Here is a 14,357-nt window from a genome sequence, read left to right on the forward strand (position 1 = left end):
CTATTCTCCTAATTCTCTGTACAATAATTAGAACTATAAGAAAAGAAAATACGGGCAGTCTATCCTCCCCCACACCAGCTTCTTCAACCCCTTGCGCTTCTTTGGTGAAGTTTTAGCCTTTACCAGACTCGATGAACTACCAGCAGCAGCATTCTTTGTAGAAGTCTTATTCGTACTTTCTAGGATAGTCTCTCTTTTTCTCCGACTTCAGCACATGCACCAAAGCAAGTGATTAACTTTGACTGGTAATTAAGATTGTGTGGCTTAGGTTTTCCACACACTAACTGAATCAATTAATTTTGTCCTTCTCAGATCATACCTTGCTGTCCGGTTCCCAAACTGGTCAGTTTTGAATTTTGATGGGTCGTGTGTGATGTGTGCTTCTCTCAAATGGAACATGATCGATAATTTGTCACCGGCATGGACCTTATATTTCATTAGGACGCCTTATGGCTTCTTTTAGTATTAACTATTTAGTTGTATGTGTTGACTCAACACGTTTTCCTTAGCTATGTATATGTTGACATGAGTTTACTCGGTAGCACGCTGTTGGTCGTATAGGTTTATTGATTCATGCACTCACCGACCTCAACTGAGGAGCCATTATGATTGTATGGCCTATAGGGGGTTTTCACACACACACCGACTCATACTTATTCAAACTGTCCTTATAGAAATACATTGTCCTGGTCCCGAACTGGTCAATTAATTTGATGGGTCATGTGTGCTTCTGTCATACTTGCGTTGCGTTTCAAACGGGAGGTGGTGATCGATGATTAGCTTGTTTATGTGGATTACGGACCTTTGTATTTCTTTGCTATATTAATTATCTGCCTTATTTTGGGGTTCCACTGTTCAACCAAGGCAACGCAACACGGTTTTCTTTTCTTTTCAATTTTCATCCAGCGAAGCCTATCTTAATTAGCTTAAACTGGGTCAACTATCACTAAGACGTAATTGGTGAGCATATGGTAGATCAGTGGCTGTTGGTTACTTGGTAGTCCGTTCGTAGTTACAATATCAAAATAATTAACAAAAAGCTTTGTATCATACATCGAACACTTTGATACTTATTGTGTCCCATAATACTTTGATCATGAGACAACTGGGATTTCAAATATGTTAGAATCATATTTTTTGTGTTTTTTTTTGTTTTTTAAGGGGATGGCGATAGTACATATGACATTAATGATAAAAATTAAATACAATGGTCAATTTATAGAAAAAACAGAAAAAGAAAAAAGACTCTCTTCTGAGAGAGAGTGTGTTGGGATTGGGATCGCAAACACGGACGACGACATTTTTAAGGTTTAGGCTGCTTTGGTTCTCCCTCGGATATTTGTTGGTCTTGTAATGCTTTAGTTTGTAGCTCCCTCCCTCTTGTTCTTGATGATATCTGATTATCTGATGCGGTCTTCGTATGATCGAATCCAAGTTAAGGGCTTCTTGCCCAGTTGCCCCTTTAACGTCACATTCTTGACCTATTTGTGCAAAATTCATGATGAACAGGAAGCTAAGATCAAGCAATTACGATATACATTAAATCTGAATCTGGACATAGTTAACTTGGAGAGGATTAATTAATTAAGTGGTTTAACAGGTAATTATTAAGTAAACATTTAATCTTCTCAATGACTGTACTTATGTACACAAGCCCCCCCCCCCCCTAATGAAGGAATTTTTTTTTTTTTCATTTTAAAGGATCGCTTATTAGACCCATTTTTCGATTACACATCCACATCTCAACCATTCTATTTTTAGGTTTATATGAGTAGATCACATCTGTAATTTTTCAGCCAAATTAATTATCATTAAAGCATTCATAACTACTATTTACAATTACAACATGAAAGGTTCAGGTTGGACATATTCAGTTCGTCTATTGATTTAATCTAGTTCGATATATTAACGATCATCAATTTAGCTGAAAATTTGCGCAAGTGTTAAAACTTAAAAACTAAACAATCGAGATGCCGAAGTGCCATCGAAAAGTGGGTCCAATAAAAAATCCCTTAAAATGACCAATTTATGCAAAGGTGATTGCTACATAAACATTTAATATTCTAAAAGACTGTACTTATGTGTGTGTGTCTTGTACATTGTATATATATATGAAATTTGTGAAACTTTAGAAGAACTATGATATCGACTGTCATAGCCAGAAGAATATAACATGTTGCCTAATGAGTCATGCACCATACTTGTAAAAGGAAACTCAAAAAGTGAGAGACAATGATCGATCCCTTCAATCATTATTTGCTTAAAACACAGCAATTCTAATTTCGGAAATCAACATAAAGCTAGCAAACATGTACGCTCTTTTTTGTTTTTTGGTCTGAAGTAGGTACGTCCTTGATCTCAATCTTCAAACACAGGAGAAAAAAAAATTAAGAAAAGAAAACAAAAGCCAGCAATCCGTACTTAATCAGCTAGGCTTGCAACTAAAAATATACTTTTACGTACCAAATATATACATGAGATCCCATCTCTGATCAGCCTCACTGATTGGGTAACCTCCTGTTTGTCACTACTTTGTCTAATATCTACATGTAAAGTTGTGAACACCGTTCATCGCCAATCATTTGTAGGTTCCGTCGACGATATCTGATCATGACATGCTGTACTGGAAAAGTGTGACGGGAACCAAAGGTTCCGATTTGGACCCCTAATGAAAGGAGATGTGATATTGGAGCTCCTGTTCCCTATGCTCATCATCTTTGGATGGATGGTCCTCATTGCCAATGGATCCATTCAGTTAACCCTTTGATAAGAACAAGAGAATGCAACATGACAAGAAGGTACTACCATTTCTAAATTTGGTATCCATTTTTTTACCATTTCTTAATTTTTGTACCCTCTTAGGCTCTGATCGATTTTAAAAGGTACTACTATGTAAAGTTTCTTAAACCTTTAAATATTTGATGACAAAATCTATTAATAGAAACGACATAAATAAATGCGTTTTTCTAGAAATTGAGCTCTATAGAATATTTATCTTTAATTCATTATCATAAATTCAGAACGGAAGAAGTGACCTATAAAAAAGTTTTTCAAATTTACCAAATATTATTATTGTTTTATTAAATTGAAAATTGACCTTTTCTCGTTCACTGGTCCAGTGGATGAGTGCATGTCCCCAACAATGCCAAGAAATTCAGAAGGTGTCATAGGAGGCTTCAAGGATTCAACTCACTCAAGCAGAAGTTATCAATCAACTGATATATAAATATACATTTTTTTTTATTACATTGGAGGGAAAACAAACTCCTAATCTAGCGTAATCCTAATTCCTAACCCAATTCCCAACCCCCTCCTCACCACTTGGGCTAATCCCAAGGGCTTAAACTGATTTATAATTTATCCAAGAGATGACAAAGCTAGGAACTTAAAGATGAAAAGCCAGAACCAACTTGTACAAGAAACTTTGATGTGAATGTTTAAACCTTTCCATTATGTTCAGTTTCAATGTTTCTAACAGGTCCTTTGAACCACTTCCTTGCATCCAACACCCACCAAAGCATTATCAGACCTAAACCCACACTCAAAGCAACAGGTGCATAATTGAATGTACTCCAGCTAATTGGGTAGTAAGTAGGGAGGAGGAAGACAGAACAAGTGTAACAAATCCAAAGGAAGGCGACCAAGCAAATCGGTCTGCTTAAATTGCCCAAATAAAATGGCCCGGGGTTGAACTTCTTCTCAGGCATTACCATTCTTGCAAAGATCGGAACTGCATAACCTCCTACCCATCCGATTGTACATATGGAAGTTATGGCCGTGAATACTACATTGACTTTCAAGATTGGAAGTCCCAGGAGAATGCAGATGGCTGCACAGAGCCACACTGCGTTGGAAGGAACTTTGTGTTTCGGGTGAATTTTTCGCCATACAGACGAGAATGGAATCCCTTGGTCTCTTGATAGAGCATACACCTGATAAAAAGCCAGTGTAATCAATGCCAGTATGACAACAAAAGTTTAAGTTAAGAGATTACTAGTATATTTGAGTAACAATAATGGAATATATACAAAAACATATATAACAGTCATTCAAAATCTATCTAGGAAACTTACTGTTGGCATTATGAAAGAAAAGTAAAACAGTTTTAAGCAATGCGACCAATCATGGAATCAAACTGGAAATACGTATGAAAGGAAACTTACTGTTGGAAACCGATAAGGTGAAAGTTGCCACAAAATATTTTATAAATTATACAAGGAAAATGGTACATATATGTGACCAATCATGGCATTAAAACTGGCATGCTCTCCAAAAGCTGAAGTAGCATTGTTTACAGGTCTCCTCTGATATGATTCATGAATTAGTAGCATACACTCACAGAAATTACAGTATACTAATAGCTAGTTATACATTGAATTAGACATTGTTGAGTATTGTGAAATAATGACTGATAACGATAACTAATGAGGTCGTCCTTTCATTTATATTGATATGAAGATTTAATCACGACATAATTTTTTTTTTTTGTGGTATTGATATGCAATTAAAATTGGAGACTGTTTAGTTTAAGAAATGTAAAAGCTAGATGTTGATTATTACTACAAGGAGTCAAATGGTACAAGAAACTACACTCATCGCAATCAATTAACCTTTGGATGGATGTTTAGAAGCACAAGTTCAATTTTCGTAGCTAACACTCGAGCGGTTGGATATTTTGAAAAGTCAATGTCTTTTTCATACTGATTAGACCAGAATCAAAAGTTTTATTCAATACCTCAATAATTCCAACTCAATCTGAAGAGACCACACAGAACTTTTGCAAGCAAATGATCAGCTGACCTAGTAAAATTTGTAATGCAATGTATTCCGATGCATGTCTAATATCAGATAAAACATATAATAATAAAAGGATAGCCCAAGACCCCAAGTAGTGATCATAGGCAGCAGATAACGTAATTATTTTTCAGCAACACAATAGTTTTGAAAATCTCACATCAAGTTATTGACATGACGGGCTTAGCATGCCAAACAATTAATTCTGTTTTCGGAGGAAAAAGGAAAAAGCACTTACTACTCTGGCAGCACTGGTGGTAATTGAAAGTCCACCAAAGAAGAATGAACCCCAAATGATAAATAGTAAAATGATTGCTCCAGTGGAACTATGATACCTCCCATGAAATGCATCATAGAGAATTTGAGCAGGCACAAATGCTCCTCTAGTCTCATTGGTGGGATCATATAGGTAGCTAAAATCCTGAGAGGAAATACAAGTTATGAAAGTGTCAGGTTAATAATCTCCAACACATAATTGAGAAAGGATAGTTTCGTGGATGGAAGAATGTTTTAACACACGATTATTATGGAATCCATCATTTAACAGTGATTTCCCAAAAGAATTACTTTCATAAGAGTACCAAAAAGGGTACTTTGGCGGCAATCACTATATATTTCAAATTTTTGCTTCAAATGTTATGTAATATCAATCAGTATACTTTGGCATGCCTTTGCATCCATACCTGAATGCTGAAAGTCAGGGCCAAGATGTATGCCCATCCAAATACTGAAATGATACCGATGCTTGTTAGAATAGCAATAGGACCATTCTTGTCTGCTCCTCTGGTTTCTTCTGTTAGATGTGCTGCAGCATCATATCCATATAATGAATACTGACTAACAAGAAAGGATAGAATCACTGCATAAGGCTTGCTTGATATTCCCGTCACCTCAGGGGCCACATCGAAGTTTGTGAACACGTATGATGCAGACTGTGTAGTAAGTGCTACAAGGGGAAGCATTATAACAATAACCGTCCCTCCAACGACCTGACAACGAAACATTGCATATTTGAAATCAATATTTTATATCAGATAATACTATAATTCAGTTGCACTATTCTATTTTCCTTTTGTTTTCCCTTTATGTATATTGGTAATTTGAAAGCACTGCATTTTGCTTGGAAGACAGAATCTAATCATGTATCCTTTGGCTAAATTTTTCTACTTGTCTAAAACCACTCCAAGTCTGAACTTTCTTGCCAAATTTAAAACATCACATAATAGGGATAAGCTATTAAACCACCTCCTTTGTAGTCTTTAGTTCCTAACTTGCCAAAATTTAGCAATAGAGGCTCGTCAAGGTAGAGTTAGCACTTTGGATATCAGTATATATAGTATAAATCACAGTATTACTAATCACTCATCACAGTATACAGAACTATCAAAACCACTTCCCTACAAAAATTGAAACAAAAAAATTGCAAGACACCAGAATATTTGATTGTACCTGCCACCATATGGATATTATATCAATAAAGGCAATCACTTCTAACGCAAATGTGTTGAGAAACGCCCATATAAGAGTGAGGCCGATGTACATGCATAAGAACAACCACTTTGGTGCAAAATACCCTCCACCTTTATTTGTCCCAGTGCATAGTAAAATGATACTTTGCAGTGTTTGAGATCCTGCATATGCCTTCAAAATCAAGTAACAAGTGTTCGGCTCAATCACATTATATATTTCATACTTTTTCTGAAAAGAATAAACACTAAAGCAATTCATACCTGAGTACCTATGCCAGCAATGAGCCCTATGGTCTCAAGCCAAGCACAACACCATGATGCAAGGGGACCCCATTTGGGGCCAGCTAAGTGAGCAGCCCAAAAGTAAAGAGAACCTGTGGTCTGTTTGACAAACGGAATGTAATATAATTTAGTAATGAAAGGCATCACCGATTATGTTTCTAGCAGAGCAGACTTGAACACCTAAATCACTGCCTTTAAATTACAAGCAGATATTTGTTGCAGTTCAACTCTATGCTATTCATCTTGTGGCATGGTATATATCCCACTTTTCCTGCAACTGATCATACCATGCACAATCCTACTTCCACACAACAGATACTTTCAAGTGAGAAGAAAAAGTCTCTCTCTTTTCAAGTCCCAACTAAAGTTATTTCAGTTTTCTAACTTATGTGAACCGCTTGTCAAGTTGAATTAACATGTGAAACTTTCACTCTCCTTTTCCCCATTTCAGTTTTCTTAATCAACGTGTGAATAAAGAAAGATATGATCAACATGCCAGAATTAGAGAAAAGGAAAACAAAATTGATTTTGACACTGAAATTGTAGACAGGTGAAGATGTGCGAAGTGTGAAATAACCTTATATATACTTACAGTAAAGCTGAGGTTTTCAGTTTCTTCAAAGCCAGCTAACACATGTTCTTAATTATACTGATTAGTCATTTTCCAGTAATAAGCTTTATTGGATAAAAAATTCAGCAAACATTAGAACCTCAATAACATAATTAGATGAAAGACGACGACTCCATGGCAGTAGTAAGAGTAAAAACAAGGTATGCAACCAACAATATATTGAAAAATAAACATGAAAGGAATTAAAAGTGAGAAGAGAAGGGATTAACCGGGAAAGAAGAGCAGATCTCTGCCATGGCAAGTCCAACAAACCAGGTGAAAAATGATACTACCACCCAACCCCACACAAGGCTTGCAGGACCTGCATATACAAGGCTAGAACCATACAAAGGAGTGATTCCGGTGAAGAGTGTCATCGTCGAAAATGATATTGCAAGAGTTTTGAACAAAGTCTGAAACAAATCAAACATCCAATTGATGAAGCTCAATTGCAAGCCAGTAATATACATAACAATCTCATAAATCTCTTAGTGATAAGCAAGAAGTAGTAGTAGAGAAGATACAGTTCATACTTCACAGCATGAAAAACATGTAGTACGTGTGAATCAAATTAGGTGCCAATTACCATCTCTCTTCTGAGTTCTTGCTTGTAACCAAGCTCATTAAGTCGCTTTTCCCCTGAATCCATCTCTCGGATTTGTGATGCATCTACTTGGTTCTGTCCCATTGAATTAATCAAGCTTTCAACTTGCTGGAGTTAGCTCAAGATGAAAGTAGCAGCTTATATGCAACTGGCCGGGTTTTTTCTGCTACTGGGGTTGAGAGAGAGACAGAGAGAGAGAGACTCAAGCAAGCTGCATACTCATCCTTGTATTAAAGATGTAAAGGTTTACAAGACTTGGGGAGATGTTGCATGTAAAACTGAAATAGCTGGCTAGTTGCCATGTTTGAATTCTAATTTATACATCTCTGCAGGTCAACGCGTACAAAGACAACAACCGCCAATTTTATATGTTTCTCATCTTACTTTAACTTTCCCATTTCTATGCTCTCTCATCAGCCTTTGAATTTAGGATCTCTATCCACACTGTACTACTAATCTTTATGGACCATTTTTCTCTGTCTTTTCGTCAAACAAGTGAACAAGTCAATCATTGATTTTTCTCGTTTTTGCCTTTTGGGTTGTTTTGTCTCAGACCATGCTGATAACGGGATCTGCTACTTTCAAAAACTTCTTGACTACAAGATCCCAGCACCCGCCTACTTTCATATCCTTGACCTTTTCCTTTCCCATTAAAAAAAAAAGAAAAAAAAGAAAGAAAGACGTAAATGTTACCGAACCAAGTAGACAGGTTCAACGAGGAATCTGAGATACTTTCCATGGAAGATTCGGATCACATGAGATGCAGAGTCAAATGGGGATCCAGGTAGTAGTTTACAATATCTTCTTTGGAATTTTCTATAGAGACAGTTCCACATGCAAAGACTAGGATTGCGGGTTGAGTGCACTGCATGGTTTGCTTCCTTGCCGCCGAATTCAGAGCCTTGATATCTGCTTCTACGCTTATTTATTTCATTCTTTCACTAAATCCAACGCTTGATAAACAAACTGTAATTTCAAACTATTTGAGAACAATCTACAAGAACATCATCATTGTCATCCCTGTCCTGTTCGGGATCGAGGTAACCACTTCTACCTTAAATTGTTGCATTACAAATTAAAGGGCCTCACTGTGTTCTAAACATGTTTATTAACTATAGATGACATTAAGGGTTCTTAGTAGGCTTTAATGCAATCGGTTAGCAGCACTATGTATAACACAATTGGTTTTTCCCTACCTCATGAATAATATCAAAGTGACTAGATTACCTTTAATTTGGTTTGAAACACTCTGAATCTTTCATCGAAGTTGAAGACATGTTATTGCTTGGGCGGATCCTTGAGGGGCACAAGCAGATTCAGAAACAGTAAAGTTGTTTTGATGGAAGAATGTGCAGTAATATTATGTTTAAGTTGTTGCATCAAAAGAATGAAGAGCTTGTTCCAACATCAGTCTTGTATGTGGGTTAAGAGGGCTCTCTGGTTTGTCTGAGTGAGTAATATTTAAGAGGTAGAGCTTCTTTGAGGCGACAAATGCGGCAGAAAAGATTCTCTTCATCCCTCCCCTAGTGCTATCAATCTTATACTCAAATTCGTACACTTGTAGGCCATCCTTACCTGATCGCTCTGCAACTCCAATAACTTCAGCATCTTTTGTACTTTCCTGTATGATCAGAATAAACATGAGGAAACAGTTCTACTGGTTTGAAAAATCTGAAAGGCAATGCCTAACAAAGTACGGAAAACAAAATGCCACTGTAAGCTCAATCCAATAATATTCACCCAACATTGTGATGTTCCACTAGCATAACTGATATTGGTCCTTCAACTGAAAGATCCATCAAATATTCCAAGACCTCAAGTCTTAAAAAGATAGCAGCAGCAACCAATAATCAGACCATATGAACCGCACTCATCTAAGTCACAACAAACAGACAATGTGTCTAATATGCTCAACAGAACTAATGAGAGAGATAATCTGGTCATGCAGTTCAGATTAGAAAAGTTGGAGTCTTTAAGCTTTTATACTCTGATCCAAGTCAAAACGATAAATGCACTGTTCTCAGGCTAACAACAACACATTGAACACAAAAGAAAAAAAAGAAAGGAACAAAGTCTAAGAAAGACACAAAGTACTTGCTGAAAGCCTAACTTCTGGGTCATGATGGACACAGGTCCATGCCAAATGTACATTTCCAAAAATTTGACCTTAATCCTAATAACAAGAAAGGCATTCTCCAAATGAAACAAAGCTAAAATGAAAATTGTCAAAATACGGATAATCTTTATCCTTAAACAAAATTCCAGAGAACTTTTTTTATGCTGAGAAAAGGAATTCTTGTTCTGCAGCCTGGAAAGGAGTACTGGATTCAAGACAGTGAATTGTCAAGGAATTCAGATGGATAGTGGGCAGTGGTAAGAGTCAAACCGAATAATACTAGAAACCGAAAGCTGGTATGCTCTTAAGTTATCCTTCCACCTTCCATAATAGTGTCATATACTCAAGCTGGCAATTTCATTAGTTCATATGAGTTTACTATTAGCAGTTTATTAAGACCTTATTTCAATGCAGACTGCAGAGATAGTCCAAGAGCTGAAATATACACAATTGGTATGTCAAACAATGCAATTGATGCCTTCTATTGGGTAAACTTAGTATTTTCCTTTATTCCCATATAAGTAATGCATTACATTGTTATATTTTATAAAGATTAGACATATACCATTAACGTTAACTTGGAGTCCGTATTACGCTCGAACCCAATGCCCAACTTTTAGGTAAAAAAAAAAAAAAAAACAGCTATCCAAAGAAATGCCAAGAGAATTATGCAATCAAATTGACCAAAAGTAGGCTTACAAAGATCCAAAGGTCTTACTGAAGAGCCTTACTTTATTGGTCATGCTGAACACAGTTCCATGAGAAATGTGCACCCAATCCTTTCCTCTAATCAAAGAGTTTCTTATCCCAAGGTTATTTTACTAAGATCTTGTGAACGGAAAGTAGGGAGCATGAATATAAAAAAAGTGGGCAGTAAAACAAAAGAGACATTCTCCACGCTAAGCAAGCAAGTCATCCAAACGGTCAGGATATGCACAATCTCTATAAACAAACAAAATGCAGGTTCGAACAAACATGAAACATCAAGCTGGTTTATGATGCAAGCAAGGAATAATAATCGATTCCGGTACTTTTTCCATACTCAAGCACTGTGATTTCCATCTGTTTGGTAAGAGCTGAGGTAATCTTTGCTGCATCTGGTGCTTTTTAGATTAAATGGTGATTTGGCCTTATATTCTCAATCCATGGTTTGTCTATCTAGATGCTTGCGATTATTTAATTACTCTTTTTTTTTATATATATAAAGCCATGGAGTGAGAGTAGTATAGTGTTCAACCACTATTTAAAGGATAGTCCCAAACAATATAATCAACCAGATCTGTTTCAAATAGCTGAGTTAGAGAATTTCTTTCTGGCTTTCTGCATTGAAATCCTCACAGAAAAATGTTGGAATTTGGTAATGGAGATATCATTTGAGTTGTTCAACCTATTTCCCAGAAGAAAGGAAGCCCTTGACAGACTCATAATGGCTGTTCAATAGCCAAATGGGTGTGTAACTAACGAAAGCCAGGGTATGTGTGATAATTCTGGTTTTATACTATTTGGAATGGCTCTCTCATAATCAGCTATCTATATTTCAATTTTGAAGAGTGCCCCCTTATAGATTAAACGTCGACTTATCTTATTGCGATTCAATCTAAGACAGCGCGGATAGCTTGTTGTGAAGATCCCCCTTTCATAGTATCTAACTGTATACACCTTATATACACCTGAGGGTAGTCTTCTTCTCCAATTAAACATTATTCTAATGATTAATGAAATGCCAGACCAAAAAGAGGTTAGGAAAGACACACAGGCTTATTATAAAACCTTAATTCACCGGCCACATTTCCATATGTAAAGCAAATGAATACTTCACCCCTTCAAAAAAAAAAAAAAAAGCAAATGAATACTTCTCCTGAGGCTATCTTACAACAACAAAATCATTCTCCACAACACCATCATAATCCATCAGCAACACGGAAACAAAGATACACATTCGAAAGAAGCAAATTACCTTGCGCTTTTCGGCTTGGATAAGCTTATCAGCTACAAATTGAGGACTGCCAAACTCTCCAAGTGTTTTAAGCCGAACCGGGTTGACGACAACGCCAGCATTGTTGCTGCCATTACTTGCCTCTTCAAACAGAGCAGTGGCCCCTGCTTTATCAACCTACCCATCCACCATAATCAACCATAATCATCATTCACATACAATTCACTTGAAACAGACTTAAAGCAAGTATTACTGGAAAAAAGAAGAAGATACCTTTATCCAGGAGGAGGGCCGGAGGAGAGTGAAGCCCTCCTTGGAATCCGTGTAGCGCTCGAGCTCCAATTCTTGAGCGAAAATGGGTGAGTTTGGGAGGACCCCATTTAAGAAAACTGCTGCAAAGAGTGAGAGGCTGAGGCTTCTCTTGGTCAAATGAGGTGGTGTTTGAAGTGAAGAAGAAGCTTTGGGCTTTGAGTTTGAGTTTGAGAAGCAGGGTTGCTGAGTGTGGGTTTGTTTGTGGTTTGAGAGAGCAAAGCAGTTGCAAATATGCAAAGCCATCGTTACTTAAGAGAGTAGATGAGGGGACTCTGGACTTGTGGACGGTCGCAATGTCTTTGTATATGATGCGCTAAAGTCAAGCGCGCAATTTAACTCTGAAATATCGTTAGTAGTATAAGCAAATAGGGATCGTTCTATTCCGGGGATTGAGGGTACACCTGTCATTGTCAAACAATTAAACAAAAGTATTATTTACAAAAATAAAATAAAGAATATAAATATATACAATTGTATAAACAAATAAAGAATTAAAATAATAAAGTATTATTTACAAAAATAAAATAAAGAATAAATATATACAAGTAAACACAAATAAGGGGGGATTAGGATTCTTAAAATTAAAATTAAAATAAATAAAATAAAGAAAACGTAAAAACATATATACAAGGGTGGAACGCAAGGAACAAAGATCAAAATCAATTCCATGTAATCAAATTCGATTCAAACCCTATAATTGTTCTTCCAAGTCATGAGAGAGGAGTTGATCATGTGAAACATTCGAAAGCAAATGATTTCCCATATTTTACTTTTCAATGCTAATTAACCTAAGCGAAAGCACCTAGATTAATCCTATCAAACATGCAATCAAGCCCTAGAAAGCTAGTCAATCATGACATGTTCAACGCATTAGACATAGAGAAAGGCTATCAACTCAAGTGTACAACTTAGTTATGGAAAAGTCCACCTAATTGCAATCCTCTTCAATTAAATTCGATTCTTGTCCAGAACCTTTACTACTTTTGATTCAAGTTACACAAAACGAAAAGTCGATTTCATGTTCTTAAACCTAGCACCAATTACATGCAAATCCTATAAGTGTCGACCCAAATAAGATAAACATATAAAAGTTTTCTGTAAAGCAAATTTAATCGAACAAACTCACATAAGCAACTTAAAATCACAATTATAGAATTCGAAAACTTTATTTAAACATAGAAATTGGGCTTAAACTTTGCCCTAAACGTTAGGTTAACAAGAAACAAGTTCATACGAAATCAAACAAGGAAACCAAAAAGGTTACAAGGAAAAGGAATGAATTACACCGTGAGTGGAGATGGAGATGGAGAGCTAGATGGTTGGATCTTGAATCTTGGAAGCAAGCCTTCAAGGTGGATGATGGAGGATATGATCTTCACGGCTCCTTCTTCTTCTTCCTCTCCTTGCTTGAAAATGCAGAACTTTGCAACTAGAGAATGGAGAAGGAAAATGGAAAGGAAACGGAGAGACAAAGAAGATGCGATGGATGAAGGAATTGGTGACTAAGGAAAATGGAAAGGAAATGGTGAGACAAGAAGATGAAATGGATGAAGGAATGTGTAGGAAAATGGAAAGGAAATGGAGAGACAAAGAAGATGGAATGGGTGAAGGAATGTGTTTAGGAAAATGGAAAGGAAATGGTGAGACAAGGAGATGAAATGGATGAAGGAATTGGTGACTAAGGAAAATGGAGAGGAAATGGTGAGACAAGAAGATGAAATGGATGAAGGAATTGGTGACTAAGGAAAATGGAGAGGAAATGGTGAGACAAGAAGATGAAATGGATGAAGGAATTGGTGTTATGAGAGTGAGAGGAGAAGTGTATTTATAGCCCAAAAAATGATGAATGGAGGGTGGAGATGAACATAAATGAAGGGCTAGATATGTTAGACAAATTTGTAAAAAATATCTTCCCACTTGTTTATCACTTGTTCAACTTGAATTGATTTTCCTCCTCAAGATTTTCCACTTGCTTGCAACTTTGATTTTCCTCCTCAAGATTTTCCACTTGGTTGCAACTTTGATTTTCCTCCTCAAGATTTTCCACTTAGTTGCAACTTTGATTTTCCTCCTCAAGATTTTCCACTTGGTTGCAACTTTGATTTTCCTCCTCAAGATTTTCCACTTGCTTGGAGGTCCTAAAAATAGAAACTAATAAGAAAATAGAAACTTTCCTAAAATGAAAAATGGCAACTTACTAAAAATGATAAATAGAAACTACAAAAATATAAACT

General features: G+C 36.4%; 2 protein-coding genes across 3 annotated transcripts; both read right to left on the reverse strand.

Moving 5' to 3' along the window:
- Positions 1 to 3,193: 3,193 nt before the first annotated feature.
- Positions 3,194 to 8,790, reverse strand: LOC112188390 (amino-acid permease BAT1 homolog). Its single transcript, XM_024327495.2, has 7 exons — positions 7,742 to 8,790; positions 7,386 to 7,568; positions 6,525 to 6,644; positions 6,244 to 6,435; positions 5,478 to 5,783; positions 5,033 to 5,215; positions 3,194 to 3,932 (listed from the first exon to the last, which is right to left on the reverse strand). The coding sequence occupies exons 1-7, from the start codon at positions 7,841 to 7,843 to the stop codon at positions 3,438 to 3,440; spliced, it is 1,581 nt and encodes a 526-aa protein (XP_024183263.1). The 5' UTR covers positions 7,844 to 8,790; the 3' UTR covers positions 3,194 to 3,437.
- A 282-nt stretch (positions 8,791 to 9,072) lies between these two features.
- LOC112188392 (psbP domain-containing protein 2, chloroplastic) lies at positions 9,073 to 13,440 on the reverse strand. Of its 2 annotated transcripts, none has more exons than XM_024327496.2 (4): positions 13,408 to 13,431; positions 12,085 to 12,524; positions 11,833 to 11,988; positions 9,073 to 9,380 (listed from the first exon to the last, which is right to left on the reverse strand). In XM_024327496.2, the coding sequence occupies exons 2-4, from the start codon at positions 12,364 to 12,366 to the stop codon at positions 9,126 to 9,128; spliced, it is 693 nt and encodes a 230-aa protein (XP_024183264.1). In that variant the 5' UTR covers positions 12,367 to 12,524; positions 13,408 to 13,431; the 3' UTR covers positions 9,073 to 9,125. The 2 variants fall into 2 exon arrangements, with proteins under 2 accessions (XP_024183264.1, XP_024183265.1); XM_024327497.2 differs by lacking the exon at positions 9,073 to 9,380 and adding an exon at positions 10,519 to 11,696 and having other exon boundaries at positions 13,408 to 13,440.
- Between the last annotated feature and the right edge of the window lie 917 nt (positions 13,441 to 14,357).

Source organism: Rosa chinensis, chromosome 2 (genome assembly GCF_002994745.2).
Source record: "Rosa chinensis cultivar Old Blush chromosome 2, RchiOBHm-V2, whole genome shotgun sequence".
NCBI lineage: Eukaryota > Viridiplantae > Streptophyta > Magnoliopsida > Rosales > Rosaceae > Rosa > Rosa chinensis.

Excerpts from the sequence above, each read along its gene's own strand:
- LOC112188390 (XM_024327495.2), bottom strand. The coding sequence starts at position 7,843 with ATGGGACAGAACCAAGTAGATGCATCACAAATCCGAGAGATGGATTCA. Across the intron at positions 6,645-7,385 it reads AGATCTGCTCTTCTTTCCCG|ACCACAGGTTCTCTTTACTT; the intron begins GTTAATCCCTTC and ends TTTGTCAAACAG. Across the intron at positions 5,784-6,243 it reads TAATATCCATATGGTGGCAG|GTCGTTGGAGGGACGGTTAT; the intron begins GTACAATCAAAT and ends TTTCGTTGTCAG.
- LOC112188392 (XM_024327496.2), bottom strand. The coding sequence starts at position 12,366 with ATGGCTTTGCATATTTGCAACTGCTTTGCTCTCTCAAACCACAAACAA. Across the intron at positions 11,989-12,084 it reads GGCCCTCCTCCTGGATAAAG|GTTGATAAAGCAGGGGCCAC; the intron begins GTATCTTCTTCT and ends GTGGATGGGTAG. Across the intron at positions 9,381-11,832 it reads TCCAAGCCGAAAAGCGCAAG|GAAAGTACAAAAGATGCTGA; the intron begins GTAATTTGCTTC and ends CTGATCATACAG.